Consider the following 27159-nt stretch of genomic DNA (forward strand, 5'->3'; position numbering starts at 1 on the left):
AAACATTTCCATTGCCCCGAAATAACTGCCAGACCCATTAAGCAGTAGCAGTGGGGATCTATACCTTTTTCTCCTCTCCAACCTGAGGCAGTCGCCAATGTACTTTCTATCTCTATGGATTTACTACTCCAGATATTCCATAAAAATGAAATCATACAATATATGGCCTTTTGTGTCTGGCTTCTTTCACTCAGCATAATGTTTTGAAGGTTTATCCACAGTGTAGTAATTATCAGTACTTCATTTCATAAGTACCGTAGTAATCCAATACTTCTTTTTTGAGATAGAGCCTAGGAGTCTTTCTCCTAGGCTGCAGTGCAGTGGCACAATCTTAGCTTACTGTAACCTCCATCTCCTGGGTTCAAGTGATTCTCCTGCGTCAGCCTTTTGTGTAGCTGGTATTACAAGCATGCACACCACCAAGCCTGGCTAATTTTTGTATTTTTAGTAGCAATGGGGTTTCACCATGTTGGCCACACTGGTTTTGAACTCTTGACCTCAAGTGATCTGCCTAAGGCCTTAGCCTCCCAAAGTGCTAGGATTACAGGCACGAGCCACTGCGCCTGGCCGATTTTAGAAGTCTAGTGTGTATTTTATACTTACAGTTCATCTCAATTCAGGCTAGTCATTTTTATTTTTTAATTTTTTATTTTTTTTCTTTAAGGAGCTTTCCAGCAAAAACTGGAAAGCCTACCAGACAAATTCTAAAAGTGCTGTAACACTTGACTAGTAATGCTTGAAGTGCTCAATAGTTTCATATGGCTAGTGGCTTCCATGCTGGACAGCACAGCTTCAACACCTTCTATTATGAGACTATTTGATGCAGGACGTGCTATCAATACCTTGTCACATTCTTAAGGAACGCAAACTTTTCTCTACTAAAAAAATAGTAAGGCCGGGCACGGTGGCTCAAGCCTGTAACCCCAGCACTTTGGGAGGCCGAGGCAGGCGGATCACGAGGTCAGGAGATCAAGACCATCCTGGCTAACCCGGTGAAACCCCGTCTCTACTAAAAAAAAAAATACAAAAAAATAGCCGGGCGAGGTGGCGGGTGCCTGCAGTCCCAGCTGCTCGGGAGGCTGAGCCAGGAGAATGGTGTGAACCCAGGAGGTGGAGCTTGCAGTGAGCTGAGATCCGGCCACTGCACTCCAGCCTGGGCGACAGAGCAAGACTCCCGTCTCAAAAAAAAAAAAAAAAAAAAAAAAATAGTAATTTGGCTGGGTGCGGTGGCTCACGCCTGTAATCCCAGCACTTTGGGAGGCTGAGGCGGGCAGATCACGAGGTCAGGAGATTGAGACCATCCTGGCTAACACAGTGAAACCCCGTCTCTACTAAAAATACAAAAAATTAGCTGGGCGTGGTGGCAGGCACCTGTAGTCCCAGCTACCCAGGAGGCTGAGGCAGGAGAATGGCGTAAGCCCGGGAGTTGGAGCTTGCAGTGAGCCGAGATCGCACCACTGCTCTCCAGCCTGGGCAACAGAGTGAGACTCCGTCTCAAACAAACAAACAAACAAACAAAACATAACAAAACAAATAGTAATTTATTTATTTTTCAATTTTTTTTTTTTGAGATGGTATCTTCCTCTGTTGCCCAGGCTGGAGTACAGTAGCATAATCTCGGCTCACTGCAACCTCCGCCTCCCAGGTACAAGCGGATTCTCCTGCCTCAGTCTCCTGAGTAGCTGGGATTACAGGCATCCCCCCACCACGCCCAGCTAATTTTTTTTTTTTTGTATTTTGAGTAGAGACGGGTTGCATCATGTTGGCTACGCTGGTCTCAAACTCATGACCTCAAGTGATCCACCTGCCTCGGCCTCCCAAAGTGCTGGGATTACAGGCGTGAGCCACTGTGCCTGGCCAAAAAATAGTAATTTAAAACTCCCAACTCCAGCATATAACTGGTAGGAATATAAATTAGTACAACCACTTTAAAAAACAGGTTGCATCTATAAAAACAGAAAATACATATTTCTTATAAGCTAGGAATTCGACTCCTATGTGTGTATCCAACACAAATTATGTATATATGTTCACCAAAACATATTTGACATAAGAATGTCAACAGCAGCATGATCTATAATATTAAAATATCACCCAAAAGTCCATCAAGGCTGATTAGTTACAGCATATTCACACAATGAAATATCATATAAGCAAAAAAACCACAAGTATATGCAGTAACATGGATGAACCTCAGAAATAAAATATTGAGCAAAAAGAAGGCAGACACCAAAAGGTGCATACTTCTGATTTCATTTTCATAAAGTTCAAAAACCTTGGCAAAATGTTAAAAGTCAGAATAGTGGGCCAGGTGAGGTGGCTCACATCCGTTATCCCAGCACTTTGGGAGGCTGAGATGGGAGGATCCCTTGAGCCCATGAGTTCAAGACTAGCCTTGGCAACAGAGAGAGAACCTGTCTCTACCAAAAAGTTAAAAATTAGCTGGGCATGGCTGCTCACCCCTGTAGTCCTAGCTACTCAGGAGGCTGAGGTGGGAGGACTGCTTGAGCCCATGAAGTCGAAGCTGCAGTGAGCCGTGATCACAACACTACACCCCAGCCTGGGCGACAGTACAAGACCCTGCCTCAAAAGTAAGTAAGTAAGTAAGTAAATAAATAAATAAATGCAAATCAGAATAGTAGCTATCTTTGAGGAGCAGGCAATCACTGAAAAGAGGTACTGGGTAAAGCTGCTTCTTGATCTGAGCGCTGATGACACAAATGTGTCCACTTTGTGAAAATTCATTTACACAGAGTCACAAGTTATGCCCTTTTCTATATAAATATTACACTTCAAGATAAAGTTTATTTATTTAATTTTTTTTCTTTTTTGAGATGGAGTCTTTCCTGTCACCCAGGCTGGAGTGCAGTGGTGTGACCTTGGCTCACTGCAACCTCCGCCTCCTGGGTTCAAGCGATTCTCCTGCCTCAGCCTCCTGAGTAGTTGGGATTACAGGCACCTGCTGCCACACCCGGCTAATTTTTGCATTTTTAGTAGAGGTGGGGTTTCACCATGTTTATCGGGCTGGTCTCAAACTCCTGACCTTAAGTGATCCATGTGCCTCGGCCTCCCAAAGTGCTGGGATTACAGGAGTGAGCCACCCCGCCCAGCCAATAAAATTTACTAAAAAAGCAAAACTCTAATAGCTCCAGCTGCACACTGTTCAAGCAATCTACTCAATCATTACACGTTAGGCATTTTTCAAAATGCCTTTTGATTTTTTGAATTTTCTAAAAGCACTGAACTCTTAGAAAAATATCAAAATGATAACCATCTGAAGACTAAGAAAATAGAGTCCTTAAAGTCAAGCTGACTCTGCTTTTAGCCTCCTAAATGAAAAGATAGACAGAACAGGTCTTGTTTGCAAAATAAATTCAAGACCTACTTATCTACCAACAGCAATTATACACTTTCCATTGTCTTTCTATAGAAAATAGGAATAGTGAATTTATAGAGAAAAAACTGGAGAAAGACATAGTGAACATGTGAGAATCTTGCTCTACTGATAGGAAGGTAACTAGAAATTGAAAAGAGATTATACTTTTTTTAAAAAGAAAATTATATAAAAAATGATAACCATACTATTGTCTTGTGGCCTCTAGACCCAACCAGGAATGAACCCCATTTCCATGTCTGGGTTGTTACCACATAGATTCTGGCCACAGGCCTAAAAAAGCCTGGTTGATTAGCTTCTTGCCCTATGATTTCCATCACTTTCACATTTCTCTAGCTGCAGAAGAACGTTGTGGTTTTAAAAAACATCACTATGGGGTTGGGTGTGGTGGCTCACACTTGTAATCCTAGCACTTTGGGAGACTGAGGCAGGCTCGCTGTTCGAGGCCAGCCTGGGCAACATGGCAAAACCCCATCTCTATTAATAAAAACATCACGATGGAAACAATCCTTTCCTTGACTGAATGTTTAACCCTCTCAGTACAAGTCCTGCTTCTTTTTAGAGACCTCTTTCCTCCTTTTGAAATCAAAAGAAAATATTATTTTTTATTTATTTATTTATTTTGAGATGGAAGTCTCACTCTGTCGCTCAGGCTGGAGTGAAGTTGTGTGATCTTAGCTCACACTGCAATCTCCACCTCGCGGGTTCAAGCAATTCTCCTGCCTCAGCCTCTCGAGTAGCTGAGATTGCAGGCATGCGCCACCAGGTCCAGCTAATTTTTGTATTTTTAGTAGAGATGGGGTTTCACCATGTTGGCCAGGCTGGTCTCAAACTCCTGACCTCAAGTGATCCACCCGCCGTGGCCTCCCAAAGTGCTGGGATTACAGGTGTGAGTCACTGCACCCGGCCAAAATATTGTCTATTTCCACAGATATGTCCACAATGACAACTTTATCAGTCACTCCAGCACTCCAATTTGTCAACATTAATTTGAAATCTTTGGTTCTTAGGCTTCAGGTCTTAGGTGTCTATTCCCAGGAGTAGACATAAATAATTTGGTTTGCCCAGTTGAGATTGCTTTTACTCCCTGGAGAAAGGGCCAAAAAGTACTGAAAAAGAGCTCTAACGATTTAATTTAAAATTCCTGTGAGAGGCCAGGTGCCGTGGCTCATTCCTGGAATCCCAGCACTTTGGGAGGCTGGGGTGGACGGATCACTTGAGGCCAGGAGTTCGAGACCAGCCTGGCTAATATGGCGAAACCCTGTCTCTACTAAAAATACAAAAATTAGCCGGGAGTGGTGGTGAACACCTGTAGTCCCAGCTACTTGGGTGGCTGAGGCAGGAGAATTGCTTAAGCCTGGGAAGCGGAGATTGCAGTGAGCCAACATTGTGCCATTGCACTCCCAGCCTGGGTGACAGAGTGAGACTCTGTCTCAAAAAAAAAAAAAAAAAAAAAAAAATTCCTGTGAGATACAAAAAAAGCACTTTGGCCAATAACTGAATTATATAAAAAATCTATCTTTTTATTTAGAGAGCATCCCTGAGTCATCAAATATCTATCTAGTAACTGATAAGCCTATACTAGCCTACTTCCACTTGAATATATTAACTCATGTGATCTAGAACAGTGATTCTGAATGTTTAATGTGTATATAAACCATCTGGGGATCTAGTTAAAATGCATATTCTGATTTAATATATCGGGGGTGGGGCCTTGATTCTGCCTTTGAAATAAACTCTCAGGTGATACTAATGCTACTGGTCTTAGGACTCAGCTTTGAGAACCAAGGACCCAGCAAACTCAGATGAAAAATGTGTAATTCCTTTGTTTAGCATGTTCAGCCAGCGGCTGTTTGGTTCATTTGAGCTCAGACTCAGTATTGATAGATTCAGATTAGCTCATATGAATACCACCCAGAGAAGCACCATTATAGAAGGCAACTGCCATGCTCCCAATGAGCAATTCCTTTACTAAAAAATTTAGACCAAATAAAACTTACAAGTAAAAATAGGGATGAAGTATAAAGAAATGGAAGAACAACAAAGAGGAGGCTCAAAATGAGAAAAGCCCTTTTGGGATTAGCCCCTTGGGTTTACATGGAAATTAAGATTTATGCAAGTGAGAGCTGATGTTATTTTTTTAAAACCGAGACACCCTCTAGAAAGAAACAAGACTTACATCAATCCCTCATTAATACCACTAAGATACGAAGACATATAAACAGACTAAACTTTTGAAAGTTTTAAGGTAAAGTAAAAAACAACAGAGAAAAGCCATTATTCTGACTCACCTTATAAGCGCAAGCAAATTGTCAAGAAGTTTCAGAATCTGCTCTGTGCAGGGGTTACGGAAGATTGGATTTCCACTGGATGTATAACCCACCACAAATCCCCCAGCTTTGGCCTCTTCTAGGTCAGTGGGCCAGCAAGTTCGTTTCACAACACCCAGAATGCTGTATACACAAAAGCTCATCTATAGAAAAATAAGAATGACAGATAAATATAAAAAGGAAAAAAAAAGACAAAATACTGTTAGATATATTCAAGGTTCTGGCAAAAGTGACACAGAGGCCAGAGAGAATGAAATAATCCTCTGCTCCCCGGCAATCCCCCATCCCTTCCTTTAAGGTGAAGTCCAAGAGGGATCCTCTCACTGCCATTTTCAGGGCCAGTGGTAGGCTCTGGAAACTTCCCTTTCAGTAAGCTGTCTTTCTAGGAGCTGCAGTGACCCACCCACAGGACCCTGATGAGAAGGTGGCTTAGATACGATCCAAAACAAAGTGTTTAAAATGCCATCATTTCATCTTCTTTGAGTTGATCCTGCACCCTCCAGCTTGGGCCTTGACAGCTAGTGTCCTAATCCCCCCTCACGGTACTCTGAATCAACCTACTACTTGCCAGGTTAATTAATGGGACTTGTGCCATAATGGAGCCAAGAACAATGCTTACTTAAATATAGCAAAGCACTGAAAAATCTCAGGTTTGCAAGTTAAGCCATCACTTAAGATTTTACATGCCAGAGAGCAATGGCAGGGAGGACTCACCCTGCTGACCAAGTTCTGACCTACTTCCTCATTACACCTTCAGTCTTCAGAGCTATTTAGAGATCCTTAAAGCCAAAATAATGACTTCATAGAAAAGACCATCTGCTCTGCTGTGGGAACTAACTCAAGAATTCAAGACTAAAGAAGAAAAGAAAGGAGAAGCTTAGGGAAGTGGAGACTCCCACGTTTCTCACCAGTATAGAAAAAACAAATCTATGAGAAACTTGACAAAAGACAACACCCTACTCCTACCCACAGCCAATGCCACTTCCCATTCCCAGAAAGTCTTACTCGTGCACGGTTTAAGCCACAGGGATCCTCCAGGCCTGGGTCACAGCTCTTCTGATCTGTACCCACATACGCAATGAAAGCATCAACATCTGACAGCACTCTGAAGGTTGGAGGGGGAAATACAAGTTATATCATGATTTTAAACAAGGACAGTGTCTTCCACAGGCGTTAACAGGCTATGATTATTTGGCCCTTAAGAACAGTTTTTATAGTGAGAGGAGTATAATCATACTAATTGTCAGCTGTCATTTGAAGGTTCAAACTTCCCTTCCCACTCCCAAATGTTATTAGTAACAGTTTAAGAATTAAACAAGGATATAATCTTGAAAATATAAAGAAGAAAATAATTTCTCTACTGTATGAGCACAGATAAGTGTCTGTGTGGTTGTATGGCCTTTCCTAGCTGTTCTCATTTCTCTAAATGTGCTGGTGTTGCAATGCAGACACCTCAGGAGTCTCATTCTGTGCCTTCCCCACCAACAATCTAATTGAACCAGAGATTAAATTACAAAAGACTGCTTTTAGAGAACTTCAGATATCATGGATAATGCCATCACACTTCAATATCCTTAACCCTTACCCCACCCTGGGCCTAGCTCTGAAACTAAAATGGGTGCTTGAGTATAGTGAGAGTCAGGGCAAGGGGTCTCCTTTACCTGTGCATGTCTTGAGAAAGCCAGATGCTGGCCACTGGTGCCATCAGCTCCTCTAGGAACACCTTCTGACGCTCATAGTTCTTGAATTGGTTGCTAATGAGAACCAGGGCTTCCATGAGGGCACACTTCTCCATTTGTGTCAGCAGTAGCTCATTGGAGAGGAGTTGCTTCACATGGTTATAAAGCATGTCAAAATTGGGCTACAGATCAAAAAGAAAAAAAGTCAGAGGTGGTAAAGGTCTGATTTTCAAGGAGAGGTGGCTCCCTCAAGCAAAAAAGAAGAAAACCAAAGCAGTCCCAGGAAAGTCAGGCCTATAAGGCTATTACTTGGTTAATTCTGTTATACGTCTTTATTTTGCCTAAATAAGCAAGGTAATTTAGGCAGAAGATAGCTCTTGTCTTGAGTATTTGGATAACTGCACTTTCCCATACCACAAATGTGAAAAGATCAGCTTGTTTTATGTATATATATGTGTGTGTATATATATATATACACACACACACACACACACACATATGGAGATAACTGCTGTGCATTCAGAGAAGAAATTTCTGGATAATTTGTAATCTGGAGTAATATTACATTTCTTATAACCCCACGCCCCGAAAAGGGTTGTGATTTGCATCTGCTTTTCTCAAGATCAGGCACATCATTTGGCAGTAGTAATTAAGACCATCACACAGTAAAGAGTTATAGAATTATAGGGGTAAACTTAGTAATCTATATGGCAGATAACTACTTGTATTTTGAAGAGAGATTACATTTGCCATCACATTTCTAACTATACTACTAACTATACTAAGAAAATACTAATTCAAGAATGTTTATTTATTTATTTTTGAGATGGAGTTTTGCTCGCTGCCCAGGCTGGACCAATGGCACGGTCTTGGCTCACTGCAACTGCCGCCTCCTGAGTTCAAGTGCTTCTCCTGCCTCAGCCTCCTGAGTAGCTGGGATTACAGGCATGCACCACCATGCCCAGCTAATTTTTTGTACTTTTAGTAGAGATGGGACACCACCATGTTGGCTAGGCTGGTCTCGAACTCCTGGCCTCAGGTGATCTACCTACCTCAGCCTCCCAAAGTGTTGGGATTAGAGGTGTGAGCCACCATGCCCGGCCAAGGATGCTTATATGATGCAAAGCTATAGTTTCCAAGTTTTTTCTTTTTCTTTTCTTTTTTTTTTTGAGACTGAGTCTCACTCTGTCGCCCAGGCTGGAGTGCAGTGGCGCGATTTTGGCTCACTGCAAGCTCCGCCTCCCAGGTTCACGCTATTCTCCTGCCTCAGCCTCCAGAGTAGCTGGGACTACAGGTGCCTGCCACCACGCCCAGCTAATTTTTTTTTTTTGTATTTTTGGTAGAGACGGGGTTTCACCGTGTTAGCCAGGATGGTGTTGATCTCCTGACCTTGTGATCTGTCCGCCTCAGCCTCCCAAAGTGCTGGGATTACAGACGTGAGCCACTGTCCCCAGTCTCTAGTTTTTAATTTATGTGAGGTACACTGAAGGCTGGATTTACACACAAATGTAACCAAACTTGGCTACTTCAGCCAGGGTCCAGCAGCTTACCAACACAAGCTGGGGATAGTCACGACACATCTTGATGATGGAGGAACAAGCATGCCTCCTCACATTCCTCACTGCCCGGGTTCTGGGGGCCTGAAAAGAGACATTCAACAAACATGGAGCTACTTTTGATATAATATACAGGTGCTGCATAGAATCATGTAAGTATCTCAGTCAAGGGCAAGTTCACAAAGATTTTTCACAACCCTAAGAGTAAAATGGAGTAACATTTATAGCCACCAAGAATCCATGTTTCCTGTATGCCCTATAGTGTCTCTAGGGCAAAACACCGTATCATATGATAATCTACCACCTTTACTACCCCCTCCCATTTATATAAAAATATAAACTGAGTATCAGGTATTCATACATTTGTACTCAAGAAGTTAGAATCTATTGGCTTAATTAATGGTCTTACCTTACTTTCTTCAACAGTTTCAAAAGTGACAGATGAAAATAGCTAAGGGAGAGGAGGAAAAAAGGTCACTCATGTTTGTTTGTTTATTTGTTTTAGAGATGAGATCTTGCTATTTTGCCCAGACTAGCCTTGAATTCCTGGACTCAACTGATTGTCCTGCTTTAGCCTTCTGAGTAGCTGCGACTATAGGCATGAGCTTATTCATATTGTCCATTTTCTCAGATACCTCTACAAGAGTCATCGGAGTCACAATTTTACCATCAAAACATTTTACAATAGGATCCCAGAACAATTCATGCTATCACCCAAGTATGTGGCTATGGAAACCCCTCTCTCTTCTTTTTATCAAAAGTTGTATGATCTGTCCTCTCGATTCCATTTCATTACTTCCCATTTACTCCTCATTCCAATGAAATAAGACTGCTTCCTTGGCCACTATTATGGATTTAAACTCAGATGAGGGTGTAGTCAAGAAACTCACTGAACATTCTCCAACTCAAAGAATTTGCAACAAATGAGCCCACTTTTCTGAAGTTCTACTGGTCTTGTGATACAACATTTTCTTCATTTCTCTGGCTCTTTTTCCTTCTGGGGGAGCTTCTCATTTTTTTCTCCACTCCTCCAATGATGGCAATTCACTAGGTTCCTTGCTTGACTCACATGTCTCCTAACTCTACATACATCATCACTTCAGTAAGACTTCACTTTTAGTCGTGGGACTTCTATGATGATGATGCTTTAATTTTATCTCGTTACTTTCTGGAGTCTAGATCTTCAACCTCAAATAGCCAATTTATTGTGAGAGGTCTCCACAAAGATGTTCTACATATTCATCAAACACAGCATTCCAAAATACTCACTTTCTTCTCTTCTTTACCCCCGTTCTCCTTCCTGATCTGGTATTCTGACTCAGGTAGTGGATCTATCACACACCTAGTCAACTGAACTGGAAACCTAGAAAGTGTTCCTTCCTCTCATAAATCCCCTCGCAGCCCGACAGCACACTATAATACTCTCCTTTATACAAGTCTTCATTGCAATGCCATATAGGTAACGTTAACTGTTTTTGTGCCTTTCTTCCCAGAGTGTTCCTAAAGAGTGAGGCACTAGCATGGTGCCTGATCCGCAATAAATACTGAGTAGATATTTAATAAATGAATAAATAGCTGTGTTTATTAGTTTGCCTCACATAATTTCAAAAATAGTTACAAAGATAATTAGCTTAGGTCAGGCGTGGTTGTGCATGCTTGTAGTCTCAGCTACTCAGAAGGCTGAGGTGTGAGGATCCCTTGAGACTAGGAGTTTGAGTCCAACCTGGGAAATGTAGCAAGATCCTGTCTCCAAAAAATAAAATAAATAAAAATTAACTTAGAAATGTCAAAATAAAATTTACAAAGGAGATGGACTTTATACCTTAGAGAAGACCTGGGGCAGGAACTCTGGTCTATAGGTGACAAATGGAAAGAGTGCAGAGACATTGGTAAGGACGCAGGACAGGATGAGGGGATCCTTGGTATCAAAGTTCAGAACCATCTGCAATAGCTCTATTCCATCATTAACAGGAATTTCCTGTAACAAAGACATAAAACAGAGGTTGACATGACTGCCTCCACTCAGAAATAACCATTTTGGCTACATTTTCTTTTCATCTTTTAAAGAGACAGGGTCTCATTCTGTCACCTAGGCTGGAGTGTGCAGTGGCACAATCATTGCTCACTGTAACCTCAAACTCTTGAGCTCAAGGGATCCTCCTGCCTTAGACTCCTGAGTAGCTAGGACTACAGGCGGGCACCACCATGCCTGGATACTTTTAAAAATTTTTGTAGAGAAGTTGTAGAAGTGTTGCTATATCGACCAGGCTGGTCTCAAATTCCTGGTTTCAAGTGATCCTGCAGCCTCAGCCTCCCAAGTAGGTGGGACTACTGGCGCACACCACCATGCCTGGCTAATTTTTTTTTATTTAGTAGAGATGAGTTCTCACTATATTGTCCAGACTGGTCTCAAACTCCTGGGTTCAAACATTCCTCCCTCCCATCTTGGCCTCCCAAAGTGTTGGGATTACAAGTGTGAACTCAGCTGTGTGTGCCCTTCTTACCATCTTCTCAGCAGTATATTATTCCCTAAAACCTTTTAAAGTTTGTACTTCTTCAATTGATCATGAGGCTGAATGTTTTTCAGATTTATCAGCTACTTTATATATCACACTTGGTTGCCCAGTGCAATGGCACGATCTCAGCTCACTGCAACCTCCACTTCCCAGGTTCAAATGATTCTCCTGCCTCAGCCTCCTGAGTAGCTGGGATTACAGGCACCCACCACCATGCTCGCTCGGCTAATTTTTGTATTTTTAGTACAGACAGGGTTTCGCCATGTTGGCCAGGCTGATCTGGAACTCCTGACCTCAGGTGATCCACCCAGCTTAGCCTCCCAAAGTGCTGGGATTACAGGCCTGAGCCACTGCGCCCCACCCTTTTTTTTTTTTTTTGAGACAGCATCTCACTGTCACGCAGGCTGGAGTGCACTGGCGTGATCTTGGCTCACTGCAGCCTCTGCCTCCTGGGTTCAAGTGATTCCTGTACCTCAGCCTCCCAAGTAGCTGGGATTACAGACGTGCACCAGCATGCTCAGTTAATTTTTGTATTTTTAGTAGAGACGAGGTTTCACCATGTTGGCCAGGCTGGTCTGGCACTCCTGAACTCAAGTGATCTGCCCGCCTTGGCCTCTCAAAGTGTTGGGATTACAGGCATGAGCCACTGTGCCCGGCTTATCAGCTACTTTAGGTTCTCCTCTATTGGATTATATCTTTTGTCTATTTCTCTATAATTTAGTAAATCCTCATCTGCCCACTTTAAGAAATATGATTTTACCTATCAGTGGAGGCTCTCTGTGCATACCCTCCTTTTCAGACCTACAAGTGGCCACTATACTGGTGGCCTACAGTATTCTAAAGTAGTGTGGTACTTAAAATGTATACTAAATGTGGTAGGGCTTAGAGTTAGAAAGACCTGAGTTTTGGTCCCAGCTTTGCCATTTCATTAGCTGTTTGAACTTGAGTGTGCTATTTAGCCTCTCTAAATCTGCTTCCTTTTCTGTAAGACGTACAGCCATAGATCTTCCTATTCTACCACCAGTTAAAAAAAGATCAAAACTGGCCAGGTGTTGTGGGTCATGCCTGAAATCTCAGCACCTTGGGAGGCCAAGGCAGGAGGAACGCTTGAGGCCAGGAGTTTGAGATCAGCCTGGGCAACACAGACTCCATTTCTATTATAAATTAGCCAGGTGTGGTGGCACATGACTGTAGTCCTAGATCCTCAGGAGCCTGAGGTAGGAGGATTGCTTGAGTCCAGGAGTTGGAGGTTACAGAGAGCTATGATTGTGCCACTGCATTTCAGCCTGAGCAACAGAGAGAGATCGTGTCTCAAAAAAGAAAGAGAAAATAAAAGAAAAAGGTCAAAACAATCATGCAGTCAGCATGGGAAATAATTACTTACTTCTCTATCTAGCGTTCGAAACATCTGGGTGATAACACTTTCCAAAAAAAGAGTCATGGCTTCCCACTGCACGAATGAAGGTGAGAAGACAGAACAGAGGCTTCCTTCTCCAGTTCCGGCTGCAGAGCAAGCTTTAAAACACACACACACACACACACAAATATCAGCATTGAAAGATCACAGAAGACACAGAGAGACAATGGAGCTTTAGAGAACACCTGAGAATTTCATGATTGAAGGAGTAGGGTAATCTAACCCGTCTCAGCTTGGGCAAAGAAAAGATGATGTGCGCTGAAAGCAGTGAGGTAGGTGAAGGTTCCTACCATGCGTCCTCCTCTGACAATGAGCAGTCTGAATTCACCTCTATGAGCCTTAGAGTAAAACCATTTTGAGTAATGAATGAGAATACACAGGTGAACATCAAAAACATTGCCTGGCCCATTAGTACGCACTTGATAAACATGACTTAGTTTCCCCCCCCCTTTATAATCTTTTCCATGAGAATCTAAATAATTAAAATTGAGACCACAGAGAATCTTCCCAATAAGGAAACAATATAATACACAAAACACTGCTTCACATCCAACAGCCTCATGACAACCTGAAGGGTTATGTCTAGAGAAGGATGCCACCCTTTAAGTTTACAAATATTACCATAGCACACCACTCAAATAGCAAGGCACAAGCAAAAAGATTTACCAATTACTTTTCTTTTTTTGTTTGCTTGAGATGGAGTCGCACTCTGTCGCCCAGGCTGGAGGGCAGTGACGAGATCTCAGCTCACTGCAACCTCAGCTTCCCAGGTTCAAGAAATTCTCCGCCTCAGCCTCCCAAGTAGCTGGGATTACAGTCGCCTGCCACTATGCCCGGCTAATTTTTGTATTTTTTTTTTTTTTTTAGTACAGACGGGGTTTCACCATCCTGGCCAGGCTGGTCTTGAACTCCTGACCTCGTGATCCACCCACCTCAGCCTCCCAAAGTGCTGGGATTATAGACATGAGCCACTGCGCCCAGCCGCTTTTTTTTTTTTTTTTTTTTTTTGAGATGGAGTCCCGCTTTGTCGCCTAGGCTGGAGTGTAGTGGCACAGTCTTGATCTTGGAACACCGAAACCTCCACCTCCTGGGTTCAAGTGATTCTCCTGCCTCAGCCTCCCGAGTAGCTAGGATTATAGGGGCCTGCCACCACACCCAGCTAATTTTTTATTTTTAGTAGAGACAGGGTTTTGCCATGTTGGCCAGGTTGGTCTCGAACTCCTGATCTCAGATGATCCCCAGCCTCGGCCTCCCAAAGTGCTAGGATTACAGGTGTGGGCCACCCTGCCCGGCCTAAGATTTACCAATTGCTTTTCTTGCTTACATACAGCGCAGTCCTATTTACTAGTTTCATCTTGGTGCAACACATTTGGGCTTCTTCAACCTTTCAAGTTACCAAATATCAGAGAACTTCAGAGCCAATTGTAAATGCAACTGAATGTTAAATCCTTCAAATGTCAGCCAGTAGTATGGTGCTTTTATAAAGCAGTGACGTGCACTAGTTAATTCGCCCCTTTTTTTTCTCTTTTTTTTTTGAGATGGAATTTTGCTCTCGTTGCCCAGGCTGGAGTACAATGGCACCATCTCAGCTCACCGCAACCTACACCTCCTGGGTTCAAGCGATTCTCCTACCTCAGCCTCCTGAGTAGCTGGGATTACAGGTATGCACCACCACGCCAGCTAATTTTTTGTGTTTTTAGTAGAGACAGGGTTTCTCCAAGGTTGTCAGGTTGGTGTCAAACTCTCGACCTCAGGTGATCTGCCCGCCTCGGCCCCACAAAGTGCTGGGATTACAGGTGTGAGCCACTGCGCCCAGCCTTTTTGCTTTATTAATACTGTCACACACATATAGCATGCATTAAGATAACAGACAAAACATATGGAGCACAGAGAAGTTAACTGGCTGAGACATTTGGGTAGAGGGGGTTTATTTTGATTTTCTGTAAAGTATAATTTCCCGAAAGCTTTGGGGTGGCTGAGTGATATGCGAAGTCCCTGTATTATTCCTGTTATGTCTAATGGGAGATCCTTTCTGAATTCAGGAATACTGCTATGCAAGAATTTGGCTGAAAAGTTTTGAAGTTAGGTCTAGGCATGCAATTTGTTAAGTTGGTGCCTTAAGTGAAGCAAATAAAATCAACAATAATTGGTTGATTCTGTTAGAAATGGAAAATGATGGCAAAACTGATAAGGACATGGTTTTACCCTAACTTAAATTTAAAATGTGTCATTTGCTTTTTTTGTGTGAGCCAATGAAAATGCTCCCTCTCCAAGATAGAATCAGGCAGTGAGCAAAGCTATTTCTGACTAGTATTAGTACATTGTTCTGATGTGTGTGTGGCTCAGGTTCATTTCCTATATATAGTTTTGATACTGTCCTAACATTTCACTAACATTCAGTAATAAAAAAAACTTACAATTCACAGAACCAGCATCAAGAAAAGTTGATAGTTGATACTTTAGCCACTCCCCAGCCATCTGGAAGCTAGTTTTGGGATCCAAACGACATGCCAACCTCATCACCTCTCCTTGCTGGGCTCGGGAGGCTGCCAAGGGAAAATGCCAAGGGAAGGATAGGAATCAACAACTGGTATAAAATAGGTACTTAATGTTTATTAATTTACCACCCTAGGGGAAAAGCATTCAAAGGAACTGTTTTGCAGACTTGTGCTTTGCATGTAATAATCAATAAAACTTTATTAATGAATCCAGAATTTTTTAAAAATAAATGATCTCTGGAAGCTGTATTACCAACTAGATCCTGTAAGTGGCAAACTAAACTTAGTCTCTCATTTCTGTTGGAATTAAAAGGAAATCAGGGTTGGGCGTGGTAGCTCACGTCTGAAACCCTAGCACTTTAGGAGGCCAAGGTGGGCAGACTGCTTGTGCCCAAGAGTCTAAAACCAGTTTGGGCAATACAGTGAGATCCAGTCTCTACCAAAAAATACAAAAATTAGCCAGGTGTGGTGGCATGCACCTACAGTCCCAACAACTTGGGAGGGTGAGGTAGGAGGATCAGCTGAGCCCAGGGAGGTCAAGATTGTAGTGAGCCATGATTACAGCACTACTCCTGCCTGGACAACAGAATGAGACCATGTCTCAAAATAAAATAAAAAAAATTTTAACAAGTAAATCAGATTGGTGGTAATAAAAAATGGTGCAGCTGCTGTGGGAAACAGCCTGGCAGTTCCTGAAAATATTAAACATGCAATTGCCATATTATCCAGCAATTCTCCTCCTACTTATATATCTAAGAGAAACAAAAACTTATGTCTACACAAAACCTTGTATATAAATGTTCATAGCAGCATTATTTGTAATAGCCAAAAAATGGAAATAACTCAAATGTCCATCAACAGACGAATAAATGAGTAAATGTGGCATATCCATACAATGAAATATTGGCAATAAAAAGAAATGAAGGCGGGGTATGGTGACTCACGCCTGTAATCCAGCACTTTGGGAGGCTGAGGCGGGTGAATCAGCAGAGGTCGGGAGTTCGAGACCAGCCTGGTCGACATGATGAAACCCCATCTCTACTAAAAATAAAATTAGCTGGGCATGGTGGTGCATGCCTATAATCCCAGTTATTCGGGAGGGTGAGGCAGGAGAATCGCCTGAACCCCAGACAGAGCTTGCAGTGAGCCGAGTGTTTCACTGCACTCCAGCCTGGGCGACAGAGCAAGACTCTGTCTCAAAAAAAAAAAACAAAAACAAAAAAACAAAAAAACAAAACAGGCTGGGTGTGGTGGCTTATGCCTGTAATTCCAGCACTTTAGGAAGCCGAGGCAGGTGGATCATGAGGTCAGGAGATTGAAACCATCCTGGCTAACACAGTGAAACCCTGTCTCTACTAAAAACCCCAAAAACTAGCTGGGCATGGTGGCAGGTGCCTGTAGTCCCAGCTATTCAGGAGGCTGAGGCAGGAGAATCGCTCGAACCCAGAAGGTGGAGGTTGTGGTGAGCTGAGATCGTGCCATTGCACTCCAGCCTGGGCAACGAGCAAAACTCCATCTCAAAAAAAAAAAAAAAAAAAAAAAAAAAAAAAAAAAAAAAAAAAGGAAATAAGGCACAGAAAACACAGAACAGAACGAGAATATTAGAATAAAATGGATTTTTCCACTTTTTTGGGGAAACAAAGAACCATAAGGTAAGATGTTATTTAATCCTAAGTATGAAAAAAAGTCAAGAGCATCTTAAGTATGGTTACTGTCCCTAAACATCAATGTCCAAGTGCTTTGGGGGTTTGTGGTGTAAAACAAAACATTATGCCTGGAATACAGCCCCAGCATTCTTCTGCAATGGGAAACTAGGGCTTAATAAGTAGGCTGCTATCCAGATTTGGGGATCTTTCGTAAAAACCCCAAACATCACGCACCATCAATCATAATACTAGATGCCATTCGGAGACTGTTGAGAGAAATCCAAGGCCAACATCACTTACAGTTGAAGAAAGCATTGAAGTCCTCATCGCTATCAAAATCAAATCGAGAATATTCACAGCTAGGGCTGTCTGTTTTAGAAGGAAAGCCCATCTGGAAAGAGAAAGGTAATAGGGGTAGGGGATGAAAATGGACCCACTGAAAGAGTATTTAAGCTTCAGGAGTTCAAGCACTTTTAATTTATTTTAAGAGTTAAGGGTTTGCATGAGATATTGTATGGTAAATAACCACTTCAGTTCTATCACAGGTCCACAGTTTGTTCCCAGTTGCAGTATTCCTCAGTAGCAGAAAGAGAATACTTTTAGTTGATACCATCTTCCAAGTTCCTCAGGGAGAATTAAATTCTTGAATTCTTTTAGAGTCCCAAGAAAAAATGATAATTCAGTATGTAGTAAAGAAGAAAGAATTGAGAGCTACTTGCCTCAAATACTGAACACTGAGAATAAACTTGTAGAACTTTGTATGTTTCATTCAAAAAAGTATTGAAGACCAAGGCAGAAAACAAGAACACAGTGTGACCCCGTGCGGCCTTTTGTTTTAAAAAGGCCTTGTTTACAAAGCCCTTTTGTTTTAAAAGGACTTTGAATTTCCTTTTGGCTAAAGAAAGGCATCACTTCAAGGGCTAAAATATAGGAAAGTTACTTCGCCTACTCAATCATCATAAAAACAGATAAATAGCAATTCTGGGGTTAAAAAGCAGAATGTATGTATGGTCACTGCTCTTGCCCTAGCACCTAGCCCAATACTTACGATATATAAGTACTCTCATATGGAAGAGCGGTTATAATAACCAGTAAGGACTGATTTCTTCCTAAGGAATAAGAAAATATGTCCAATAAAGGAATCTTAGTGATGAAGAAAGGGCTGTTAATAATGCCAATCAAAGTCTTTTTTATGTTTCCCCCGAGACAGGGTCTCACTCTCATCGCCTAGGCTGGAGTACAGTGGTGTGATCTCAGCTCACTGCAGCCTCAACTTCCCAAGCTCAGGTGATCCTCCCACCTTAGCCTCCCCAGTAGCTGGGGCTACAGGTGCATACCACCATGCTCTGCTAATTTTTTTGTATTTTAGTAGAGACGAGGTTTTGCCATGTTGCACAGGCTGGTCTTCAACTCCTGGGCTCAAGTGATCCTCCTGCCTCAGCCTTCCATAGAGCTGGGATTACAGGTGTGAGCCACTGCGCCCAGCCTCAAAGTCTTATGATGTGTATACACCTACATTCCACATTTAGATTCCCATTATATACCTTAACCAAGTTAGTCATGGAAGCACGGAGATATTTTGGTATTATTGCTAATAGCAAAGGATCACGGGACAGGATTTCATGCCTGAAGAGGGCTCCCCAAGTCATCTGAGTTGAAGAGCGTAGAAACTAAAGAGAAAAAAACAAAACATCAGTCTAAGGATTTGGATTTTATATAACCCAGATTATTATTTAGCAGTTATCAACTACATTTTTTCATATAAATAAATCTGTACAATACTTTGAAGCTGTCTCCACTGCAGTGTATCAGTAATGACTACCCACTATGGACCACATGTTATTAAGATAGGCTGTGGGTCAAGGAAATTACCTGGAGTGTGGACTGAATTTTACTACTTTCTTTTCTTTGCAATAAAGGATGCTGGAATCTCAGAGTGATATTAGAAGGACAATTTTGAACTCAGTGAAATTAATTTTATAAAACAATTAATCAGACTTTTGTTTTAAAAATCTTTATAACTTTAGTACTAAATCACCTGGGACATACCTCACATGTGACTGAGTACAATCAGAATATTACCTAAACAGAAAAGCTGCTGACCTAGACAAGTGCACTATTTGGCTCAGGAAGAAGAGCCAATAATTCTCTTAATGAAATGACACTATGGTCATTCCCCAAGGCCTGAAGAGTCACATTTTATACATGATCTACAATAATATTTCAGGATACAGTGCTTGATATTGGTTCACCTAACAGAAATTTTAAGAAGTTACCTGTATAAAGTTTACCTGACTTGGATGGGTTGTGAAAGCAAGAAAAGATTCCAGGTATTTTCCAAAGTTTGATGGTGTTTCTACATCAGAATCTACACCCTGTCAGAGAAGACCACTATATTAATGGTGTTGATTGAGAAAAGCAGGAGAAGAAAAAGCAGGGAAGAAATAAAAACAGATAAATCAAACCCTCAAAAATTTTGTTTTAAAAGGACTTTGTATTTCCTTTTGGCTAAAGAAGGATATCACTTCAAGGGCTAAAATATAGGAAAGTTACTTTGCCTACTCAATCATCATCATTAAAACCCATTCTGTGGTCAAATAGTAAAATAAAAAATACTCATTTCATAAATTACAGGAAGAAAAAAAGTCTGTATTACTTCCTCAGACCTTACCTATTCACATCTCTGTGTCCCAACCTATTAAATAACCCCATCAATAGTTTCTTTTCTTTTCTTTCTGGTTTTTTTTTTTTTTTTTTGAGACAGAGTCTCGCTGTGTCGCCCAGGCTGTAGTGCAGTGGCGCGATCTCCACTCACTGCAAGCTCCGCCTCCCAGGTTCACGCCATTCTCCTACCTCAGCCTCCTGTGTAGCTGGGACTACAGGCACCCGCCACTGCGCCCGGCTAATTTCTTTTACTTTTAGTAGAGACGGGTTTTCACCGTGTTAGCCAGGATGGTCTCGATCTCCTGACCTCGTGATCCGCCCATCTTAGCCTCCCAAAGTGCTGGGATTACAGGCGTGAGCCACCGCACCTGGCCTTTCTTTTTTCTTTTTTTTTTTTTTTTTAGATGGAGTCTTACTTTGTTGCTCAGGCTGGAGTGCAGTGGCCCAATCTTGGCTCCCTGCAACCTCTACCTCTTGGGTTCAAGTGATTCACCTGCCTCAGCGTCCCAAGTAGCTGGGATAACAGGCATGCACCACCACGCCTGGCTAATTTTTGTATTTTTGGTACAGACAGGGCTTCACCATGTTGGCCAGGTTAGTCTCAAACTCCTGACCTCAGGTGATCTGCCCACCTCAGCCTCCTAAAATGCTGGGATTACAGGCATGAGCCACTGCGCCTGGCCCCCTCAATGGTTTCTATCTGTGAAACTATCCTCTCTAACCATTTAAACCACCACAAAAAGATATAACATCAATTGCTAATGTCTGTTCCAATGTCCTATCTTCCAACTTATAAGACTGAGTATTAAATATTTCTCTAATGGCAGGTTTTCCAGGTCAATCAGACTCAAGTTTTCTTTTGTGATCCAGTAACACACCCCTTAGATTGGGAAAAGGTTCTTTATTCAAGTCCATGTTTCGTGGGCTAATAGAATGTAAAAGCATAAAGCACTCAGCAGCTTAAGGTTCTGTAAGTACCAAAATTCACAAGAAACCAACATTGACTTTATGGAATAATAGATGTGGATATCTGATGTTGGTATAGCTATTTTATTGTTAAAATAAATTTAGATCACTCAAACACTATTCTATTAAGATAATTTAATCTATAGAATCATGCAATAACTTGTAGGGCACTGCCCCATCAGGCTAAAATCAATGACATTTGCAACCCCTTATTGAAACATAAGTTTCTAAATGCTCTTCCCAAATAGGCTTGAAGCTCTCTAGAAAGCAAGCACTAGCTCACCAGCAATGCACACAGCTGATTGCCCAGCGCACACAACACCTGACAGAGCCTCTTCAGAAAGACATAGTGTTTTTCTACCAAACCTCCTCCATCAGCAGTCCTGTAAGATGAGAGAATTCCTTATATCACCTACAAAATTAAAAAGGCTGTAATAAAAACATCACTTTGTGTCACATTTCTCCAAGTCATTTAGTTAGGTCTGTAATTCAGTAGAATTCCAACAGCTTTGCTAAATTAACAATTTAAAATTTTTTTAAACTTATTTGGTGGCAAAACCTGACCTGAAATGATATAGGACTATTCACACAAACAGCAATTAATAACTACTAGTGTGAACAGCAGCCATATTAGCTGTCTTCTGGAGGAGGAGAGTATCATGTAAAAGCCAAGGGCCTTAGGGTAAACGAGGCCTAGGCTTTAGGAACACTGAAGGACAAAATAGTATTATGGTGTCCAGTGCAATCTCTGGAGTTTGACTGCCTGGGTTGGAATCACAGCTTTATGAACCATGGTCGTGGTATGGGACCCATAGCACAAACAGAAATGGGACATCACTTAGTATGAGTGTCATGATCTCTATGGAACTAAGAATTGGACCTAAAAATAGTCACTACCCAAAAAACGTTAGTCTTTTAATTAATAGGATACCTTAAAACAGTGCTGCAGTCTCTACAGGGAAGGAAGCCATGATAAATGTGTATTAAAATTGGTAGTAACAGATTTTAAGTAAAACATATGTGCCTCACACCTTTTCATTTCTCCTTGGGGCCAAAAGTAAACAGTATCAAAAAGATGGTATTGCAACAGATTCAATTACTTACAATATATAGTTCTGCGTGACTTCCTGGTAAGAAACACGTTATCAAGAAATGCTTTAATATTTTCTTTCTTTTCTTTTCTTTTTGAGACAGGATCTTACTGTCACACCTAGGCTGGAGTACAGTGGTTCAAACATGGCTCACTGTAGCCTCAAACTAATGGGCTTCAAGGGATCCTCTCACCGCAGCCTCCTGAGTAGCTGGGACTATGGCGCATGCCACCATACCCAGCTAATTTATTTTGATTTCTTGTAGGGATGAGGTCTTGCCATGTTGCCCAGACTTGAACTTCCGGGTCCAAGCAATTCTTCACGGCTTGCCCTCCCAAAGTACGGGCATTACAGGCATGAACCATTGCGCCCGGCCTTGCTTTAGAATTTTCTAGAGCAACTGGAAGAAAGTATGTGGAAGCCCTAACAGTCATGCATCACTTAATGACTGGGGATGTGTACTGAGAAATGCATCGTTAGGTGATTTCATCACCGTTTGAACATCATAGAGTGTAAGTGTACTTACACAAATTTACACGACAGGAATAGCCTATTACACATCTAGGCTATATGGCATAGTCTATTGCTCATAGGCTACAAACCTCTACAGCATGTTACTGTAGTCAATACTGCAGGCAATTGTAACACAATGGTAAGTATTTGTGTATCTAAATACAGGAAAAGTACAGTAAAAATATGGTATAAATGATAAAAAAAAGGTATACCTGTAGAAGGCACTTACCATGAATGACTGCAGGACTGAAAACTGTACTGGGTGAGTCCAGAGTGAGTGGTGAGTGAATGTGGAAGCCTAGGACATTACTGGACCCTACTGTAGACTTTATATAAACACTGTACCCTTAGGCTAAACTAAATTTATTTATTTATAGATGAAGTCTCACTCTGTTGCCTAAGCTGGAGTGCAGGGGCACAATCCTGGCTTACTGCAACTTTCGCCTCCCAGGTTCAAGCGATCTCCTGCCTCAAGCTTCCCAAGCAGCTAGGACTACAGATGTGTGCCACCACATGCGGCTAATTTTTGTACTTTTAGTAGAGATGGGGTTTCACCACGTTGGCCAGGCTGGTCTCAAACTCCTGACCTCAGGTGATCCATCAGCCTTGGCCTCCCAACGTGTTGTGATCACAAGCGTGACCCACCATACCTGGCCCGCTAAATTTATTTTAAAAATTTTCCAGCCAGGCGCGGTGGCTCATGCCTATAATCCCAGCACTTTGGGAGGCTGAGGCAAGTAGATCACCTGAGGTCAGGAGTTTGAGACCAGCCTGACCAACAGGGAGAAACCCTGTCTCTACTAAAAATACAAAATTAGCTGGGTATGGTGGAGCATGCCTGTAATCCCAGCTACTTGGGAGGCTGAGGCAGGAGAATTGCTTGAACCTGGGAGGCAGAGGTTGCAGTGAGCCGAGATCGCATCATTGCACCCCAGCCTGGCCAACAAGAGCACAACTCCGTCCCCCCCCGCCAACAAAAACTTCCTTTCTTCAATAATGAATTACCTTTAGCTTAGCTTACTGTAACTTTTTAACTTTATAAACTTTTTAAAACTATTTTTTTGAGACAAGGTCTCAGTCTGTTGCCCAGGCTAGAGTGCAGTGGCACTATCATGGTTCACGGTTGCCTGGACCTCCCGGCTCTAGTGATCCTCCCACCTAAGCCTTCTGAGTAGCTGGGACTACAAGTGCACATACCACCACACCCGACTAATTTCTGTATTTTTTTGTACAGATGGATTCCCGCCATATTGCTCAGATTGGTCTTAAACTCCTGACTCAATCAATCCTTCCACCTTGGCCTCCCTAAGTGCTGAGGTTACAAATATTAGCTACCACATTTGGTCATTACTGCCTTTTTTTCTTTTTTTTTTTTTTTTTTGAGACAGTCTCACTTCGTTGCCCAGGCTGGAGTGCAGTGGCATGATCTTGGCTCACAGCAACCTCTGCCTCCCAGGTTCAAGATATTCTCCTGCCTCAGACTCCTGAGTAGCTGGAATTACAGGCGTGCGCCACCATGCCTGACTAATTTTTGTATTTTTAGTAAAGATGGGGTTTCACCATGTTGGCCAGGCTGGTCTCAAACTCCTGGCCTCAAGTGATCCACCTGCCACGGCCTCCCAAAGTGCTGGGATTACAGGTGTTAGTCACCACATGCGGCCAATGCCTCATTTTCTTATCCAAAAACACTGTCGATTGACAGCTACCATTTAAATAAGAACTTAAGGTGGGCATAGGGGCTCACGCCTGTAATCCCAGCACTTTGGGAGACTGAGACAGGTAGACCACCTGAGGTCAGGAGTTCGAGACCAGCGTGGTCAACATGGCAAAACCCTATCTCTACTAAAAATAGAAAAATTCACCAGGCACGGTGGCGCACCTGTAATCCCAGCTACTCAGGAGGCTGAGGCAAGAGAATTGCTTGATCCCAGGAGACAGGGGTTGTGATAAGCCGAGATTGTGCCACTGCACTCCAGCCTGGGTAACAGAGTGAGATCCATCTCAAAAAAAAAAAAAAAAAACAACTTCAGATATATCCAAATAAAATAGAAAAATGACAAAGAAATTAGGAAACACATTGAAAAGTAAAGATACTCACTGTGCAGCGGAGAGTATATAATGCATGGCAACATCTCCAAATAAGACCATCAAGGGCTTCCGGTCTTCCAACTTGCCCTAGACCCAGTTTTAGGGAAACATAGTCATATAAACTATACTTCAAAGTACCGACATCTTCTATAAGCATACAATCAAATAAATCGACTTCATAATTTCTTACATACCGCAGGGTTTAGTGAAACACTAGAAAGAAGCCCAATTCTTTAAAACGAAATCTGGATAAACTTACATTTTTTTTCTCAAAACTGTCAGTCTAGTGAAGAAGCATAAACTTACATTTTTAAATGTGTTAGGCAGGCCAAGCACAGTGGCTCATGCCTGTAATCCCAGCACTTTGGGAGGACGAGGCAGGCGGATCACCTGAGATCAGGAGTTCGAGACCAGCCTGGCAAACATGGTGAAACCCCATGTCTACTAAAGACATAAAAATCAGGCCAGGCGCTGTGGCTCACACCTGTAATCCTAGCGCTTTGGGAGGCCAAAGCAGGTGGATCACTTGAGGTCAAAAGTTCGAGACCAGCCTGGCCAACATAGTGAAACCCCGTCTCTACTAAACAATACAAAAATTAGCTGGGTGTGGTGGCACACACCTGTAATCCCAGCTACTCAGGAGGCTGAGGCAGGAGAATTGCTTGAACCCGGGAGGCAGAGGTTGCAGTAAGCCAAGATTGCGCCACTGCACTCCAGCCTAGACAACAGAACAAGACTCTGTCTCAACAAATAAATAAATAAATAAATAAATAAACAAACAAATAAATGTGTTGGGCAATAATGCTGATATGACAGCAAAGTAAATTACATTTGTAGATAATATTCCCACGGAGAAAAGAGTCATGGTTCCATTGGTTAGCCAAGACAGATATAGGCTGGGCGCGGTGGCTCACGCCTGTAATCCCAGCACTTTAAGAGGCTGAGGAGAGCAGATCACTTGAGGTCAGGAGTTCGAGACCAGCCTGGCTAACGTGGCGAAGCCCCGTGTCTACTGAAAAATGCAAAAATTAGTCGGGCATGGTGGCATGTGCCTATAGTCCCAGCTACTTGGGAGGCAGAGCTGAGACAATCGCCTGAACTCGGGACGCGGACATTGCAGTGAGCCAACATCATGCAACTGCACTCCAGCCTGGGTGACAGAGCAAGACTGTTTCAATTAAAAAAAAAAAAAAGACAGATATAAACCCAGTGTAGCCACCATCCAAGATTCCTTGACATTCATCAAGCGAGCTTTAAACTTAAACATTTACTTTTATCTATTAACTGTAAACTGCCAAGTATCATGGCTGTTTCGAGAACCATGTAGCCTGACAAATCTCCATACTCTGCCAAAGGATCCCTTGAATATTGGCAAACTCCTGTCCAAGGGGGTTGGAAGCAGGCAGTAAATTGGCCCCAAGGAAAAAAACCCAACCCTTTAAATGACTTTCTGCAACAACATGCAATTAAACACATACACAGCCTACTTCTGAGACTCTGAGGATAAATCAGTTTGAAGTAGTAACTTACTTTTCTGCTGACTGCAATGAGAAGACACTCAGCGGCTCCCAACTGAAGTTCCTGTTCATTCAACAGCAAACACAGTATCTCCAGGAGTTTACAGTTTTCAGCAGTGATGTGACTCATAGACACCCAGTCAATATAGCCTGCTAGAGTATTCAATGCTGCAACTCCTACTCGACAGTTTGCTTGCGCCTACCAGAAAAGAAGTAACTTTGGACCATGAAGTCCTCAGTAAAAGGTACCTGTGGTTATAACTGAACTCCTATTTTCTAATTCTAAGAAAATTATTTTTTAAGTATATACTCATGTCAGTCACAGGTAGGGAACACAATCACTTCTCAAACAATGGCATTCTCAATATCCATCGATAAGATCCTAGTGGCATGTGTGGCCGTTTTATCTTTTTTACAAAACTCCAAATCTTATCATTTTACTTCCCAAGGCTGGGCGCAGTGGTACACACCTGTAATCCCAGCACTTTGGGAAGCCAAGGTGGGTGGATCAACTGAGCCCAGGAGTTCAAGACCAGCCTGGGCAACATGGCAAAATGTAGTGTCTATTAAAAAAAAAATGAAAAAAAGAAAAAAAAATCCAAACTAAAAAAAATATAAAAATTAGTCAGGCATGATGGTGTGTGTCTATAGTCCCAGCTACTCATGTGGCTGAGGTAAGGCTCACTTGAACCCTGGAGGTTGAAGCTGCAGTGAGCCATGTATGAGTCACTATACTCTAGCCTGGGTAACAAAGTAAGACCCTGTGTCCAAAAAAAAAAAGTTTTTTCTTAAATTCCCTTCCACTATAGCTCAGGGATCAAATACAAAACAAAGGACAAGCCGGGCGCGGTGGCTCATGCCTGTAATCCCAGCACTCTGGGAGGCTGAGGCAGGCAGATCACGAGGTTAGATCGAGACCATCCTGGCTAACATGGTGAAACCCCATCTCTATTAAAAATACAAAAAAATTAGCCAGGCATGGTGGCGGGCGCCTGCAGTCCCAGCTATTGGAGAACGGCATGAACCTGGGAGGCGGAGCTTGCAGTGAGCTGAGGTTGCACCACAGGACTACAGCCTGGGTGACAGAGCGAGACTCAATCTCAAAAAAAAAAAAGGACAGACGCAGTGGCCCACAGTCACTTTGGGAGGTCGAGGCTGGAGGATCACTTGAAGCCAGGAGTTTGAGACCAGCCTGGGCAACACACTGAGACCCTGTTTCTATAGAAAGTATTAGCTGGGCATGGTGGTGTGCACCTATATTCCCAGCTACTCATGAAGTTGAGG

At 42.4% G+C, this 27159-nt stretch overlaps 1 protein-coding gene and 2 non-coding genes across 4 annotated transcripts in view; 1 reads left to right on the forward strand and 2 right to left on the reverse strand.

Moving 5' to 3' along the window:
• XPO5 (exportin 5) overlaps positions 1 to 27159 on the reverse strand; it is a 53390-nt gene that overhangs the window by 18746 nt on the left and 7485 nt on the right. For both annotated transcript variants that reach the window (XM_073006015.1, XM_007972445.3), the window contains 14 exons: positions 25889 to 26074; positions 24369 to 24445; positions 20950 to 21049; positions 19328 to 19411; positions 18581 to 18706; positions 17337 to 17427; positions 15310 to 15438; positions 12860 to 12990; positions 10782 to 10937; positions 9369 to 9410; positions 8954 to 9043; positions 7386 to 7585; positions 6730 to 6829; positions 5686 to 5867 (listed from right to left, as the gene is read on the reverse strand). In XM_073006015.1, the coding sequence (XP_072862116.1) occupies positions 5686 to 5867; positions 6730 to 6829; positions 7386 to 7585; positions 8954 to 9043; positions 9369 to 9410; positions 10782 to 10937; positions 12860 to 12990; positions 15310 to 15438; positions 17337 to 17427; positions 18581 to 18706; positions 19328 to 19411; positions 20950 to 21049; positions 24369 to 24445; positions 25889 to 26074 (1694 nt within the window). The remainder of the gene's footprint in view (positions 1 to 5685; positions 5868 to 6729; positions 6830 to 7385; positions 7586 to 8953; positions 9044 to 9368; positions 9411 to 10781; positions 10938 to 12859; positions 12991 to 15309; positions 15439 to 17336; positions 17428 to 18580; positions 18707 to 19327; positions 19412 to 20949; positions 21050 to 24368; positions 24446 to 25888; positions 26075 to 27159) is intronic.
• LOC119626931 (U7 small nuclear RNA) lies at positions 663 to 724 on the reverse strand. The gene has a single exon (XR_005243103.1). It is a non-coding gene; the product is annotated as a U7 small nuclear RNA (small nuclear RNA).
• On the forward strand, positions 3275 to 3401 carry LOC119626875 (small Cajal body-specific RNA 15). The gene has a single exon (XR_005243068.1).

Source organism: Chlorocebus sabaeus, chromosome 17 (assembly GCF_047675955.1).
Source record: "Chlorocebus sabaeus isolate Y175 chromosome 17, mChlSab1.0.hap1, whole genome shotgun sequence".
Taxonomy (NCBI): Eukaryota; Metazoa; Chordata; class Mammalia; order Primates; family Cercopithecidae; genus Chlorocebus; species Chlorocebus sabaeus.